The sequence below is a fragment of the Leptidea sinapis genome, chromosome 22 (genome assembly GCF_905404315.1).
Source record: "Leptidea sinapis chromosome 22, ilLepSina1.1, whole genome shotgun sequence".
Lineage (NCBI taxonomy): Eukaryota > Metazoa > Arthropoda > Insecta > Lepidoptera > Pieridae > Leptidea > Leptidea sinapis.
This window is the reverse complement of record NC_066286.1, coordinates 3211697-3229712: the sequence shown is the minus strand read 5'-3', so window position 1 is coordinate 3229712 and position 18016 is coordinate 3211697. Positions and strand designations below refer to the sequence as shown.

The 18016-nt window shown below is 34.4% G+C and overlaps 1 protein-coding gene across 1 annotated transcript; it reads right to left on the bottom strand.

Annotated features, from left to right (window-relative positions):
- Positions 1-4417: 4417 nt before the first annotated feature.
- Positions 4418-16951, bottom strand: LOC126970969 (N-acetyltransferase ESCO2). Its single transcript, XM_050817124.1, has 10 exons — positions 16447-16951; positions 15046-16101; positions 13796-14218; positions 11586-11723; positions 10795-10893; positions 10291-10412; positions 9433-9501; positions 6934-7098; positions 6332-6453; positions 4418-4922 (listed from the first exon to the last, which is right to left on the bottom strand). The coding sequence occupies exons 1-10, from the start codon at positions 16682-16684 to the stop codon at positions 4718-4720; spliced, it is 2637 nt and encodes an 878-aa protein (XP_050673081.1). The 5' UTR covers positions 16685-16951; the 3' UTR covers positions 4418-4717.
- Between the last annotated feature and the right edge of the window lie 1065 nt (positions 16952-18016).

The following is an 18016-nucleotide window of genomic DNA, read 5'->3' as shown; positions in this document are numbered from 1 at the left end:
AAGATATCAAAAATAATACTTAAACCTAATCTAATCCTCTTTGACCGGATGGAGCTTATAATATACCTTAGTACGACTGTCGTTGGATTATTTATTTGTTACTAGCTGACCCAGCAAACGTTGTTTTGCCATATAAATTGTATTGATCTTTTCCTTGCTAGTTGATAAGAGATGGCGCTAGTTGTATTCATTAGTAACAATCACACTTCTTTTATATTTTGTATAATTCACACTATAGTTTTATAAATTATAGCCTATTTGTTATTCTGGTGTGTAAGCTATATTATTGTAAAGTTTCATCAAAATCTATTCAGTAGATTTTGCGTTAAAGAAGTTCAAACATACATCCAGACATACAAACTTTCACATTTATAATATTATTAGGATAGTGGTGACATTAAATGCACGTATGGGTAGAACTACTTAACCGTAATTATAACAAAAAAAGTTCAAAAAAATCCATTGTTCACCTAGAATCTAGATAAATCAATTTTTCACAACATCATATAGGAACAACCTGTATAATCTAGTAGCCTATTTGTCCCACGCTGAGTCATAGCCGTTCAGAACTCGTAGGACAGTAGCGTAAGAGTGATTTAAATTTTGTTTATTATTTATATATATTGTTTCAAAATTTTAATATTTTTGATTATTCATTGTGTATAGCCATTGTGGACCGCTACAGATGTATTATTCTAGGCTTGGATTCTAAAAAAATTGGAACCGGTTAACATACATCGAGAACATTATATTCCGATTAATAGCTATAACTTTGCTACAATTTTAAGGTTTTTGGTTTATTCCACATCACTCAGTGGTCGCAGTCATTTGATAGAAGTTAATTGTGAATTTTTTGTTATATTTTCTCAAGGTTTGGCTGCACGAGACGAGCGCACGGAATTTACAGGTAAGAGTTAATTGAAAACTTCTTTAACGTTTACATTCCAAACGAAATAATACTGTAAGACTATAATACTAATTGTTACTATAAATAACCGTTACTTTTAAAACTAGTTCCAAACATTGATATTGATTATTAGAAGAAAATTATATTATAGATATCGCGACATAAAAAAGCACCGGTGTGTATCTTTTGTGGACCGAATTGGCGGTAAATATGAGGTGAGGAGGGGAGATGCATGAGAATGGCACCACGCTATTGGTCAGTTATTCGATAATTGTAGTTCATAAAAAAAAAATGTTTACCAACATATGCACCTATTAAATTATATGTTCAGCATCGAAATATACTCCATTCGGTCAAATCGAGATATCCTATGCTATAAATGCCACAGTTTTATGACTACTAGTACTATGTACGATATAATAAGCGTATAAGATTTGAGTGTCCGACCAGACATTAAATTATCATGCTAATAAAAATGAAAATGGAACCAATATAAAACAATTTAGACAGACTAGATCCAAATGGCAAAAGTAATGTTGAAAATTTATGTAATTAGTAATATCAACTTCATGTATTTGTCCCACAACCGTCAAAGAACGAGCAAGTTTGAGTGCAGTTTAGTACCGATTGTTTTTTAGTGTATGAATGCGACGGGCGATTAGTTGAAAATGACCACTGGGGGTATTTCTGACTACTAAGTGAGCATTGCTCAGGCAGTATTATCTTTGATAGCTTCTGTACCTGGCAAAAACCGGTGGAACGGTAGTGTGAACAGTCAATGAACAACTAAATATGACATTTTTATATTGTATTGACACAGGATATACCATTACTCACCAGTGGGAGGAACCTTTACACAGGATGCCAGATAGATTATGTTTACCACGATTAATTACTGGGCAAATGAACATCTATTGTATGTTTCTACAGCCAGAACACAGTTGAGAATAATTAGTTGCCTGCTAACAGGAGGTGGGACAAGTGCCTTAGGAATATCTCCATCTAATGCAAAGCAATATTAAACCTAGTGTTACCAACATTTCAAGTAATAAAACTTATGCCATTGCTGTCTGTTTACAAACTTTTCCAGTTTGTCCAGAAATATTTAAAAAGTCTTGGTCGTTATTACATCTAGAGAGCAATAGAACTTACAACAATCTTGGCTCAGAGGTATTTTTACTTAAAATTATAAATCTTAAATATTATGTTACTTAACACAAACTATAACATTCATTATCTAATACATTTTTAAAAACAAACCTCAGTATAAAATAGAGCTTTCAACAACTAATCAATTTATAAGACTTTTATTCTAGAACTGTCTGAGCCGTTGACACAAACTGAATAAATATAATTCAATGGAAAGCCATGTATACCAGTAATCCCAGTGTTTTCTATGTGAGGCACACTCAAATATGGAATTAACCCAACAGACAAAAATCGCAAAAGAAAGTTTTTTACAATATGTTACTCACTTCTAGCTAGGTTCTGCAATTTAAAGATAATATGTAATATAGATAGTAAAAATAAATGGACCAAAACTATAACCGAATGGATCGTCAGAGATGGTTCTCGAAAAAAAGGGAAGAAAAATATACTGGAATGGTTTGGCCAAGACTGGCACAGAACTGCGACATGTGAGAACACCTGGAGGATGGCTATGCGTCAGAGAACGCGCTGAGTGGGAACCAAAGTGCGAATTTTTTTGTTTGAACTTTTTGTAAATTACATCAGCTATAAAGCTTACTTATTTATGTATTGATAACATTTAATGCAGAAGTTCTGACAATTATGAGGGTTCGCAACCCTGCTAGATATGAGAATGAAACACAGCACTAGTGTGACAAACATGCATGTATGATGGTCACACCAGAGGAATCACAAATGTTGCCAATCTTATGATGCATGAAATAGCGGTTTATGAATTCGAAAACACATTTGCACGTACCGGATCAAAAAGGGGTCGCTATGGTGAGAGAGAATGGTTCTACCTTATTACGGTACCGACACTAATGGGGTGCCCCTTCGTGAACGACGAATACGCAGCGCTACGAAGACAGGATTCCGGATAGATTGTGGATACCACAATTAACTACTGGGCAAATGAACATCTTATGTTTCAAGGTGACGTGCGCAATTGTAGTGTTGCTTAGAATTGTTAGGTATCTCGAGAATCCTGAGCGGCACTGTATTGTAATGGGCAGGGATTTTGTGAGGGACCAGATGCGACCCAACGAACTACGAATTTGATATTTTGAATTGAAGTTGAGACTTAATAGCAGAAATAATATCATTGAAAGTACACTGTTACACTACACAATATTTGTAAAAATATTTATTTGTTTTCTATCTGTGTTTTAAGTTATTATTTAAGTCTGTACTTTAAGGACATCCCATTATAGCATGTACATAAAACATTTGATTTGTATGAAATATTTATTTAAAAATATTGTATTCTATCTTACTGAATATGGTATCAACTTGACAAATTATACAATAATGGCACTTCATCAAAATCTTCACAAACCAACCTGAAGTAGTCATGTTGGTCAGATAAGACGTTATATAATATTGTATAATGACAACTGAACAGATTAAATCACTTTTAAACTATTATTGTTTGTTGAAAGTTACTCTTTTCTAACTACTCTACTAACTCTTTGTTTCTTTAAGAGTTTTGTCAAAGCTACTGACAGTCCTAGGTCTTTTATAAAATGGTGCATTACAGTCCATATTTGAATGTGTGACTTATATTTCAAGCAAATGTAAATTTGCTTTAGATTATAAAATATATATAATCTTATCAAATTTATACAAACATACACGTTATCTAAAAAATTGGCACTTATGACCCAGTAATCTCAAAAAAAAACACCTAAAATTAATATTGGTCCCAAATATTCACAAAACAAACACACTAAAATACATTAAAAAGTAAACTTACTATCAAATGGTATTATGTACCTTAAGTTTATTCTTATAAGCAAGTGTATTCATTTCCACTACTTTAAGCATTCACAAAAAGTACTTAATAAAAATAAATTGAACAGCAATTAATGTCACTTGTAATAAGAATTAAAATAAAATCTAGAATAACGACATCTATAGTCATATCAAAATTAAAAGAAAACCATATGAAATTCATACTTAGAAAATTTAAAAGACCATTGTTAAAGTATCTATTATTCGAACCCATAACTAGAAATATCCATCTAGATCATATTTTCAAACTGACATGAATAGAAAAAGTTGAGTGAGCTATTTAACTTTCTGCATAATAATGACACAATATGTAAGAGATAAATTGAAAAATTCTAATAATGGTGACATTACATATTATGTATTATACTCAAGAATAAATAAGAAAACGAACGAAGTAAGCTTATCATAACATTAACACTATGATGTGATGTGATGTCATGCGAACACATGAAACAAGTACAAGAAAAATGTAACCGTTCCGATTGACTCAAGTTACTTTATTACCATAAAAATAAACATAGCTGTTACTATACTTTATAAACAAAAATGCTAACAACAGATTCACATTCAGTGATTTTAGTTGAGTAAATGTTGGTAAAATTGAAAATAAATGTTCCGATAGATCGGTTAAAATCGGTTCATAATAATAAAATGCAGCAAATATGGACATTTAAAATTCGAGTAGTGTGAATTAATATGTGTAATATTACACAAGAATTAAGGTGATTAATATTATTAAGAGAAACGAAACGATTCCAAACTTGTTAGCTTACACTTTACTTGCTTTTTGTTACACTTCACTTGTTCATCGTTACACTTCACTAATGTTCAATCTAAATATACATAAAAGTTCTCGGTGCCGAAATATTTGGTGGCTAGTGCTTTACCTGCCGGAGTGGGCGCGGACATGGCCACGTGTTGGCGGCTCACGGCCGCGCCGTACAGGAACGATGCGCGTGCGCAGTCCAACATGCGAGAGGCGACGCCGCGCCCGCGGTACGAGGGGTGCGTCCATATGCGACTGACTCCGCATCTGAAAGAAAGAAACAAAATATATTTACAGACACAAATGGATACATAAAAATACAAAATTAGCAGCGCTTTCCGCACTAGGCATGCCTGTATCGCGGAAAACATAATGTCATTAAATCAAAGTCTAATATTAATTAAATATTTAACAAGGCTTATGAGCAATTTATTATTTTAAAGTGATATTCTTCACTTAAGGGACTAATTATACAAATTAAATTACAACAACCTGAGAGTTGAACAAGATATATACAAAAATTTACGACCCATGAGTACTTGAACGGTTGGCTCAGTTGGAAAGAGCGCTCGGACGGAACAGGAGACGTAGCTGGATCGAGTCCCGCATAGTTCAAAAATTTTCGTAACAAGGCCTAATAAGCTTGAGAAGAACGGACGCAAGGAACTCAAAAGGCTTCTTATTTTCTTGGTGTATAACTATAATGAGGTGGCAGCCTTATTTACTGGTTAGGTGGAGAAACCTTTCTAGCGTCAAGGAATAATGTGTAGACGCCAAAAAGTGACTGAGAGGCATGAAGTTCCTGGTAAAACGCGCACTTGTAGAATGCCAAATATCAATATAAGGCGAAAAATGCATTCTTATTGTACGACAACTGGGGCTAAAGTGCCTCATTACGGACAAATATCCAAGCAGAAAAGTTGTACGAAAAACCACTCCCATTGTAGCTCAAGGGGCATAAAAATTGCGTTTTTATTTGTTTTTCTATTGAATATTTACACTGAGAACGACACTGCTAGTTTCAATTTGTAAACAAGCTAGAAAGTCCATCAACATTACCGGAGTGCACTAGCTTATACTAGCGTCATATTCAATATTTACAATTTGTTTGCTAAAATTAATTTGATTTTATTATCATCCAATGATAATCCAGTGTAGTATAAATACTAAATCAGTTGAGGAAAAGTGTTCCACTACTCAGATATATTGAGACCCTCGACTTCACCTCGTGCCAATAAATTAATAAACCTTGTTACGATTCACTAATATAACCACCCCTTGCTGAACAATATATTTTTAATACAATCTTAACTATTAATTTAAGTGCAACAATTATTTATATTTTTACTTTTAAAAATGTCTCTTCAGCTTCAAACGTCACACAATGGGGTCACTGAAAATCAATGTTGTGCTCATAAAAGTATTGACCCGACTGTAACTAATAAGTAGACTCCAGTTTTGGAAGACCAGTGCCACACACATCATTTAGATTTCCTTATTTTTTCTTTTTTTTTTGTATTTAAGATTAAGCTCATATTTATTTTCATTAACATATTTTGTGTGAAACATTTTCTTCCAAAATAAATTCATTCATTTTGATTTCATTGAAGCAATCTTATTAAGCTTTTGTATTATTATTTTGAGTTTTCTGGAAGAAATTGCTGTATCTAACTTACTTAACAGGATAGGTCTCGACACTGCAGCAATCGGGAGACCCAGGCAGTAACTTGTTAGCTTTAGTTTTGGGTTCCATGATCAGACACCCTATTATTTCTTTCTTCTCAATGTATAAGTATGCCTGAAATAAAATAAATAAATAATGTAGCTTTAGATCTTTTACGGGATCGGTCAGGAAATAAAGAGATCACAATAATTAGGTTGTCAGACTTTTAGGGATTCCGTACTACTTATAGTACTTATTGTCTTAACAATGCTATAGCTGAACAAGAAACTGAGTAATGATGACACCTTGTTAACTCTCTTTTTTATGACAATAAGGGATGAGACGAGCAGGGTGTTCAGCTGATGGTAATTGATACGCCCTGTCTATTACAACGCACTGCTCAGGATACTTGTAAAACCCAAGAATTCCGCTCGTCACCTTGAGATATATTATTCCGTTATAAACTCTCATTTGCCCAGTAATTTCACTAGGTAGCTCTTCAGACCGAAACATAATAATGCTTACAGATTACTGCTTCACGGCAGACATAGACGCCGTTGTGTTACTCTCTTCCTCTGGTAGCCCCCCACTGGTCTATGGTCTCCCCTGACTTACTGTGTAGGTATGTGGTTGGTTGGGCAGGGGTCCAGGATAGCCGAGTTGTGGATGCAACACTCTGTCTAACAGCGTCTCCACTCGTCTCCAGCCATTTTCACCCCCTCGCACACGGATGCAACGAGCTGTACCAGACTTATCCACAATGTACTCATCCTTCAGACCCTGAAACGAATACATACAATCACACCCACTTAGCCAAAGACAAATATTTTTATTCAAAAAAGGATATGCTATCACTTATTGAAAGCCAAAAACTACCACGCATTTGAGAAAGTATGCCGAAGACCTGACAAGAAACTCGGTGGAACTCTTTTTTTTTTTCACAAATATGGTTACAATGTAATATTGTACAATAAAACTTATTATTTAATAGCCTGAGGGCTGGGAAGTTCCCAATCTGTGGTATCTTTACCACAAAAACGTTCGTTCTTTTGAATTTCCCAATACATATTATGTTTTGTACATTGCCCATAAATACTTACTTACTTGACTCAGCTGAGTAGTGTGGCATTATAAGTTTATGTTTGTTCCTGGTGTTAAAATTGTGGACATGACAGTTTCAAGCAAATTCACATATTATGGAGGCACATAGGTACATAACATTCACATTATAGTTATTAACATGAGTCATTTAGTGATCTAATATTGGTGTAGGCCTTCTCCCTATTCTAACCACAGCCGGCGATCTTATGCCAGTGAATGTCTCTACCCAGTGAGGGGCCATCCATAAATTAAATAACACGTATTTTATGACCCCTCTCCCGTCCTCGTGTCTCACGTGTGGTCACAATTGTGACCACCTGTGAGACCCACCCCTACCTAGTGATATCACATATTTCCCAATTTAACATTTAGAAAATTATTTTTAAACAGCAGTATTCCGAAATTATTTTTATTTCTATTTAAATTATGTTTCAAAAACATCAACATGAAAATTAACTACATAAAAAAATTTAAATTATATTGCATTAGCAAGTTTAATAGGTATTTATTTCAAACTAGCTGACCCGACAGACGTTGTTCTGTATATAATAAATAAACTAATGTTTTATATGAATTTGTCAATAATATATCATAACATCAAAAATTACTTCGTAAAATATGCACCCTGCTGTCGTAATGAAATTGTTTCACAGCAGAACAGTCAAACCGTGCGTCAATAAATTCTCTCATAGAAATTATGTATGGACACATCAAAGGAAAAACAAATTTGTTGTTTTTATTTAATTTGGCATCATTTTCTTATTTATTCACCTTTTAAACCTTCCCTGGACTTCAACGAATAATTCAAGACCAAAATTAGCCAAATCGGTCCAGCCGTTCTCGAGTTTTAGCGAGACTAACGAACAGCAATTCATTTTTATATATATATATAGATAGATAAGTGTTCAAATGTTGTGAGACTCTCGAGTTGAGACTCGTGCCAGAATTTGACGAATCAACATCTCCTGAGGATGCCTCGTGTAGGTGCTAAACACGTGTCGAATTGATTGAAGACGAATCTTGGCGGAATTTACACTCAAGAAGGCTCACAACATTTGATTAAATATGGATTTCCGTAAAATAACGTCTAATTCAATAAATCATCCTAAAATAAGTATTTTAATACTTAGATATAAACCAATATGTTTTGAAAAACGTGACGTCACAAAATTTGGGACCCCTTCCCACCCCTTTTCACACATTGCCACATTTCGTCGCCCCCCTCCCACCCCCTTAACGTGAGATATAATTTATGGATGCCCCTGATAAAAGGACCAATTGGGCCCTTTACTGTTCACTCTAGTCTCCATTCAAGTACTCTTCACGTGCATCTCTTATTCATTCTCTTATACATTCACTTTCTCTTCAATATAACTGCCATGACATATACAATAGCCCTGTAATTATTATGATGAGTACTCACGATATATATCTTATTAATTTGAAGTCGATATTTCGATCCCATGGCATGAATCGTGAGTACCCGTCATAATAAACACAATAATAAAAGTTTAAAAACATATACTTTCTGTTATTATATATATATTTTTGTTCTCGCAAGATTTCAAGCTCTTTCCACGTTTCTCCTCGCGACTCTAAACTTCTTTGCGGACTTCTGAGTAATACCCACGGTTTTTGTACAACAGGTTTACAAGGACATAGCACACTGCTTAAAGATTTTGAAATAAAGAGGATTAAAATAAAACACTTTTTAAACTGTGTTCCGGCGTGTTCTGGAAAGGTCACCAAACGTCACGTTAACTAAAATAATAATTAAAATACAAAATCGAATGAACGAAAAAACACAGTTACAATTACACTCGTCTTAATATTTTAAAAAGTGTTTTATTCGAATGTGTAACACTCGCGTTAATAATAAAAATACGATAGAGAGCATTTTTTAAGTAACATAGCAGAAATAATGGACGTTACTTCGCATAGAAAATTTTACCATACAGTAACAGCCAATTGCGAGAGCGCAAGTTAATATAAATACATAAAAAAAAAACTTACGGTAAATTTGAGAACGTCAGTGGCGTTATGATGGATGAAATGTGCGTGTTCATCTTCCGGGTCACCGATCTGAAATTTAACATTTTCTTCATAAGAATATACCGAGTTAAAAATAAAACGAGAGTTCATGTCAAGTTCAAGAATAATTAAAATTATTAGTGTGCTTCGTAATTATTTATATAAACACCTGTGAAATAATTCAAAGGCTGCATTTAAAGGTGACGAAGTTGCAGTGAGCCTGAGCGATTGAAATAACAGGATTTAAGATAAGCTGGGAGTTTCTTTTCAGTTACTTCTTCGAATGTCAAGTTCTTTTGCTGTAGGTTCATGACATTTACCAAGTGTTGTTGTAATATGTTATGTTCAAGTAAAATTTGAAAACAAAAATCTATGAACGATGCGTGACTCGAACCCACGACCTCTGGCGTTCCGTGCCAGTGCTCTGCCAACTAAGCTAACTCATGTATGCTTTGTTCAATTTTGTTTGTGTATTAATCCCAGAAGTGAGGGTAATAACTTTAAAAACATAACAAATATGTTATTGTCACTCACTATGGTAAATAAATATATTATGTTATGGTCGCTCAGAGAGCCTGTCCATGCAAAGCTATGCTCGGAGTTTCCCTGCGAGATCGAACCAGAAATTAGGAAAACCTTAGCCAAAGCAAAGTCACCAATATAGGCCAAGATAGATGGATGATCTTGTCATTGCTGATAAGGTTGGATGATATAGCCCCAGACCGATTGTCATGGGGATCTTTAGGGGAGGTCTTTGCCCAGCGGTGGACATTTTCCACCTGATATGATGACTATAAATAGATTATATATCATAATATTGTAATATAGTGTATTGCTCACATGATAGATAACACCACACTCGCCACACTCAGTAGCACCGAATTTCTTCTGTCCGGCATCAATCTGATACTGGTCATGGCCACTTTTAAGTAGAATTTTCTTCTTACATTTATCTACTGAATCTGCAAATGATATTTCATAATACATTATTAAATATTTAGGAATGTATATGCTTCCACAAAGACTGATAAAGAAACAGCTGGCATAAAATAAAGACAAGAAATGAGCTAGGATTGGCCTAGTTCAGTGTTTCCCAGACATTGTTTTGTCATGGCCTGGTAATTTTCACATGGTCACAACTTATTTTAATTTTAAACCCAAGCTCTATAAGTTCAATAATACACATGTATTAATGTCATGTGTGCTAAACAAATAACAGATTACTAAACGGTGATCTCATGCCGTTGCCATATGGTACAGTTAATATAAGCAAATAAAAACATTGTTCTTTACTAAAGCGATTTGATAGGACTTAAGTTTCGCGCAAGTGTAGATGTAAGTTACCTTTAGATGTGGGTGTTGTCAATCCAGGGTTCGGCTTGCTGAATATTGGGAACAGCTTGCCTTTATCTGGACTGCTCTCCGAGGTCACTGCAGATGTTTCTGTGGACAAAAATTTTGTGATTGTTTTAACTAATTCAATGATATCTCAAAGCTCCATTTTAATATAAGTTAATAATTTTCTTAAGTGATAATAGAGATAGGGTTATTATATTGCCAAATAGGCACTAATTATATAATATTATAATGCTTTTTTTAGTTTAGAATAGGATGTTTGTTTAAGCTCATTTATTAATAATGCTTGCTCTCCATTATTTTTGACTTATCTTAGAATTAGTGACCAAATGCTCTTTGTGACTGTGGATTAGATGAGGCATATGGTGGCCTAATGCAACCTAACATTGGCTATACTGTGGTGCCCTGTTTGTAAAAGCCACAGTCGAAAGAATAGAATAGAAGTCCGACAACATTAATTATCTGTGTCAGTTGACTCAATTAAAGAATTATTTTAAAATACTTAGAATTACTTTACAAGGCTTCTAACAATGTCTTAATTATTTTTAACACAGCCTTAATTATTTTTGGCCACTTTGCTTTATGGCATGTGATAGAACTACAGACAGACAGATAGCCTTAGTACTTGAGTTGGTTACTCTTAGTAGGGAACCCGAAAAAAAAACAAATAAGGAGAACAAATTAAAAAATATAAAACAGAGAAATGTGTTGTTGGAGGACTGTGCCATAACACACAAATATAGGGAGATCGGAATATAAGGCTTTATTACAATACTGACCCGGCAAAGGTACACTTTCAGTGGAGGCAATCACAGCCTCACCATTGATGTTGTTGGATTCAGCCATCTTCAGTATTTGCTCATCTAACATTCTCAACTCTCTTTCAATTTCATCCAAGTCTGGTATTTCTGTTTGACCTGGAATAAAATAAATATTGATGTTATGTAAATCACTTAATTACGTGAAACTTTTATGTACTTGAGTTACTGTTGATGCACAAAAATGATACTTCAATTAAATTTTTGAGATATGGCGTGTGGCTGCACCAGTCTTGCGCGAATTATTTCGCCAATGTCGAGTGGAATTGAAGAGACACGTTACTAATGGAAATTTTGCATGAATTTAATTTGGATAATTTTTAAGTGGCACGTTTTTACAGTATAGTGATATTTTATATGGTTAGTTTCTAGCCTGGAACAACACAATATTATACAAAATACACTCTACATTACATATTTACAGCTTAATATTATTACATTTCACATATTTACATAAAAAATTACAATATGGACTAAACACAGACATTAACAAACATTCAAAGTTTACTGGACGGGGAAAAAAAGAACGTCATAAAGGGGATGAAAAAGTTTAGGACAGGAAAATACTATATGAGATACAGTACCGTCGTTCAAGCCACATTCACACAAGGAGTGATCTCTAACTCTGATCTTGTGCAGGTGGAGAGGTGTGCTGGAATGACCAAGACGTAAGCGACATATTGTGGAGGTTACCCATCTGTCTACATATATATGTGAGAAAAAAACCATGGACGCCTTGGTATATCTGGTTAGACCAAGACATAGAATTTACCTTTAACCGATTTTGATTCATTCCAGTATGTATTCCAGGACTTGTCGAGATAAGTTTTAGAAAGTGCACTCAGATCTTGGGAACTATTTTTAAAATGTTCATAAGAACCCATTTGTATAGCAGATTTAGGACAAGAGTCTGCTGTTTCATTGCCTGCAATGCCAGAATGACCTGGAATCCAGACAAATGTTAAGTCTATTCCATTTTGACAACAGGAAAATAGAGCCTCCCTAATCTGAAGAATAATTGGATGTCTTGACTTACTCCGGAATGGGTTTTCCTTGATGGATGATAAACAACTAAGGGAGTCAGTAAAAATAACAGTTTGATTCAGGTTATAGGAGCGGGTAAACAGGATTGCTTCTAATAAGGCAACGGCCTCCCCTGTAAACATGATACTTTCTAAAATTATTATTTTAATGACAGCCTAATTTCTGATGTTGTCATTACAGATTGGGAATGGAGCGACCACCCTCAGACTCACTTTCACAACTTCAATCCAGTAAAAGGGTGAAAAAGAGGGTTTAGATTCATACTTGAGCTATTTCATTCATGTGCACGCCAAAATTAGCAAAAATACTGTGTTTGTGCATGTAGTGTCATAATATACAGTATGGATTGCATATCTATGAAATAAATAATAAATATATGCAATACTAGTGCATAGAAATAACATAAAAATGATTATTTAATTAAAAAGTTTAAATTGAATAAATGAAATTTTTAAGCAAATTAAATATTTAAATAAATTTAGAAGAACTAAACTCTCTGTACCTACTGACATCGTACATTGACCTCTGGAGCAATGCACAATTTTGGCTTTTGAAGTACCAATTCTACAGCACATTCCTATTTGCTCAAAATAAAAATTCTACATTTTGACCAATGTAGTGCACCAATTTTGTTAATTTTTTGTGTATCGTCAGCAAATGGGAAAACAAATATGTAGGTAGCCTACATTTCATTCATATATGTAAAATCCATACTGTATAGTCTACTGCCTGGTGACTGGTGCAGCATCACGAAATATTTTTTTAATGAAAATGAGAGACAAAACGAGCAGGACATTCAGCTGATGGTAATTGATATGCCCTCCCATTACAATGCAGTGCTCAGGAATCATGAAAACCTCCAAAAATTCTGAGTGGCACTACAATTGCGCTTGTCACCTTGAGACATTTAAGTCTCATTTGCCTAGTAATTTCACTAGCTACATACATAGTACAAAACACAATAATGTTGTGAAAATAGAAATAGGCGCTGTTTTGGTACCCAAAATCTAGCGAGCATCCTGTGCAAAGGAGCCTCCCACTGGTAGGTAAAGTACATCATAATATAAGTGAAACATAGTAACCTATTTAATACTCTAAATAATTAATCAAATATATCTTATTCTTACCATGCACAACAGTTCCATCTACAACTATATACCCTCCATGAACAGGCAAGAAATCTCCTTTGGGTAGCTCTCCATGACTGTCTACATGACCTTCAATATCCATTACCTCTTCAGCTTTTGGAGTAACTGGAACTTGTGGTGTTTCCCCATCATTTGAATTTGACTGTGTCACTTCAGTCAGATTAGGAGATTTTGCTGTTCCAATTTCCACAATTACTGTGTCTGACTCTAGGGGCAAAGAACTTTGTACAGGCACAGCTGTGATAGGTTGGAATATAGAACTGGTTTCATCAATAACCGCTTTGTCAAAGCATGGCACATCTGGTCTCTTCTGTACTTCAATTTCAGGTTCTTCATCCTCTGTCCACTGGAGTAGCAGAGCTTCTACAGTTAGTTTCTCTTTTCCAAATGGATCTGTTTTATCTGAAATGTTTAGAGATAATAATATTAATAGTCAGTAATAGAAAATTGGATATTTTATAATGTCTACTTAATCATGAAGAGCTGATTAGATCTCAATGAAATTTTACACACAGAGATTATAAGTTGGATTAACACATAAGATACATTTTTTAATGGTAAATAAATTGGTAAAACCTAGTTCACATATAAAAGTAGTAGTAATGAATTTTTATTTGTTTTCAACAATTACATCTAGCTTTACAGGATTATTCCTAATGTGCAATGTCATCATAATGGCATTTTATACTAATATTCTTCATACAAATGTTTGTACCAACAAGTATTAATCCAATTAACCTGGGATCTCAGAGGTCAGGACAACTAATGTTATAAGTTGACAACAAGATGGTATTTTAGAGATCTTGTTTCTGGATCAAAGTGCAAAGGTGACACTCCTATTCATAGCATAATCAAAACAAACATTCAAATACCAGAAATTGTAGCTGTTTATATAGAGATATTGCAGTTTATGACAGCAATATAATATAGTTTTATGTATATTGTAAGGTTATTTATTTTGAGTAATGCTTCTTTATGTAACCAAGTATTTAATATAGGTTTACAGGATGTCTCATCTTCAAAGTTGGAGTGTTCAAAGATATGAAATATGGTAAATTTTTACTCCAATTATAATCATATCATTCACATAAAAATTACCTACCATATCATAAGAGTTGGAAATAAATTACTTTTAGTGGATAATTTTTTGATGAATCAAACAGTTTTTACATTCCTTTAAAGTCTCCAACATCTGAGATAAGACACCATGTGTATACCCCATTACATACCCTGCTCCATTTCTTGTGATGTGTTCTGACTTATCAAAGAGTCATTTTTGTCAGCTTGAGTTGAGAATGATGTCTGGCTCTGATTCAATGAGTTGTTTAAGCTTCTTTTAACTCCCACTGTCTTACTTCTATTAATTTTGGGCTTTTTAATCTTATGTCGTACTCCCATATTAATTTGGCCAGGTCTTCTTTTCCGTCTATGAGAGTGTGAGACTCTGTTTTTGTGAACATTAGATGCTTGTATTGCATGAGAAAATTTATTTGTAATGTTGGTATTTAATTCTGGATTTGATTTTCCATAGAAAGACTTTGCTGAGAGAATTTCTTTAAGCCTCTCACTATTGAAAAGGGATAGACGGGCCTTAGGTGCTGTAGTGGGATCTAATCTAGGATACTTAGAAATAGGGCCACTCTCATTCTTATCATCATAATGTAGTCGTTTATGACTCTTTTCACTGTCACAAATTGACTCAGGACTTTCAGTTATTTCAATGGCTGATCTACGGCTCTGTCCTATTTTCGGCGGAGATGCTTTCACCACAGTTGTAGAGTGAGGTGTTTTCAACATGTGTGTAGGTGACATCAAATTACTAAAATCTATTTTAGTTAAGCACACAACAGCAGTTTTCATTGGAGATGTGTTATTCTCCGACAGGATACCTTTGAAGCTTTGATATTTATGAGCACCGTTCTGCCTCCTTGTAGAACATCGAAGAGATTTGGTGGGAGTGTTTTCTTTTGAATCAGAACTAGAGTCTGTATCAAAATTAAGATCTTTTAGGGAGCTACTGCAACTTTCTGTTTCTGCAATTAAACTTGCAAGGCTTTTCCGTGCACGACTTGGTGTTGATGATGTTGTGTGTGCACTTGCACATGAATGGGTGGATGAAGGAGTACCAGGATGGTGCTGGAAGTGTGGGGTAGCTGGTGTTGATGAAGAGCATCTGGGTTCTGGACAATACCTATTTTGGTATTTTTTAAGAGTAAATGGTGATTTCATGAAATTTTTCAGGTCTTTAGTTTCTTTGATCTTCATTGTGTTACCTTTTATGACATCTAAAAATAAAATTAATACATCTTTTAGTTATGAACTCTCAGTTCAATAAGTATAAATATAATTGTTATAATATACTCCTTGGACCTATAGGTATATTGAATATATTATAGTTATTCATAATATAATAGATAAACTGTGGGAAGTAAGACTCATTAGGGAACATACTCAAATTATATTTTATGTTTATTATATATATTATATATCTGGAATACTTTCAACATTTTGATAGTCTTCCTGGAGAATGCAAAATGAAAAAATTCAAAACATTCAAATGTTTATACTATATTACTCTAATTATTGGAAAGTTATCTAAATCTAACCATTGTTAAATTTGTTTTACTAACGTTTTGCATTCCTCTCCGGAGTATTAGTCAGGTCATTTTCATCGCAGGAACTCGTGTCAAGCGCGCAGATGATCCCTAGATCACAATCATCATTGTCACTTTCGCTATCAACAACTGGTAATTTCCTATGCATTGTTAGAGCTTCTTCACGTACGAACAGACCCTTCTTTATTTCGGACATTTTCGGCGTGTGTATATGGGGAATACGTGTAGAACGACGGGGTGTTATTGCCGCCATAGCTAGCTAAACTTCCCAAAAATCTAATAATGTTCAACTTATATGAAAAAACCGCACATACAACGAGTTTAGTAACTCAACACCTGCCGTTCGCGCCTACATCGCCCAAACGTGTAAGGCGTTAGCTTGAATACCATTCAATATGAATATTGCTTTTGACGTGAAGTAAACTAATTGAGATTTGTTTAAATTAAAGTAGAACACTCGATTAACTAATTAAAACTTAGCTATTACAAGTTTAAAACTTTTCACGAACATTGCATTGGTAAGCATTGAACGATATTGTTTGGCGCGTAAATATATGTCAAACACACATTGTCAAGTGTCAAATGGCTTTAGAGTTTAGAATATGTTGTGTCAAATATATTTTTTTTTACTCTGAAAATGAAATTTATTTGAGGAGCAATCGTAAAAGAGTGATTCTGAAACATTCCGTTCTATTTAATTTCTTTTATAAATATAAAACATATGATTGTTCTATGCTCATAGCTCTTGGACGGGACCGCCCACAGTGGATTTGTTGTGGTGAGTGGTCGGTCTATCGCATAAGTATGCTTAAATGCGGTTAACATCAACTTTCGGAACTGCACTTTATATAAGTACACTATAACGGTCAAGAGATAAAAACTGCTTAATACCCTGTTCCTTTTGAGTCGAGACGTTTTTGCAACATTTGGTTCACGATACCCCACGCAATCTATGCAGCACTACCTCCATTTTCAAAACGTTTATCTCTTTCTTTTCAACCCCTTACAATTAGTTAGCTAGCCAGTTTAGCTGGGATATGTACGCATAAATTAGCCTTTTAATTTGGGCCTGAGTTCTACAGCCTCAGATCCGCTTTCTATCACTTGATCACTGTCTGAGATTATATTTATGTTAAGGTCTCTGATAAATCTGGCTGTTACCGTCTGTGACGCTTTAATGATGCCAATACTGTGCTTAGGTTGTGTAGTGTTTTTTGATATTTAAGTAATTCGATAAGACTCCGGCTCCAGTACTATGTATGAATTTGGATCCGTCTGTATATATCTTGACTCCATTGATACCAGAGCTTTCGTGTGCTTATGCATTACGTCAAATATCGTATACTCGATCGAACACATGGTGGCAAAGTGTACCTAACGTCCACGGATCATGTATGCATCAAGAAGTGGCATTTCCTTTATAATTAATTCCCTTTAGAACTTTGGAGTGAGTGTTTTTTGTATTTTGTTTCCATAGATCGTTTGGCCTTAGTCTGAAGGCGGTTGTCATTGCCTCTTCGTGTACGACCACATCTAAAGGTCTATAATCTTATATATAAAATTCTCGTGTCACAATGTTAGTTAC

Coding starts and splice junctions, on each gene's coding strand:
- LOC126970969 (XM_050817124.1), bottom strand. CDS start 16,684: ATGGCGGCAATAACACCCCGTCGTTCTACACGTATTCCCCATATACAC. Junction 16,102..16,446: donor TCCGGAGAGGAATGCAAAAC/GTTAGTAAAACA, acceptor TTTTATTTTTAG/ATGTCATAAAAGGTAACACA. Junction 11,724..13,795: donor AGATGGAACTGTTGTGCATG/GTAAGAATAAGA, acceptor ATTTTATTCCAG/GTCAAACAGAAATACCAGAC.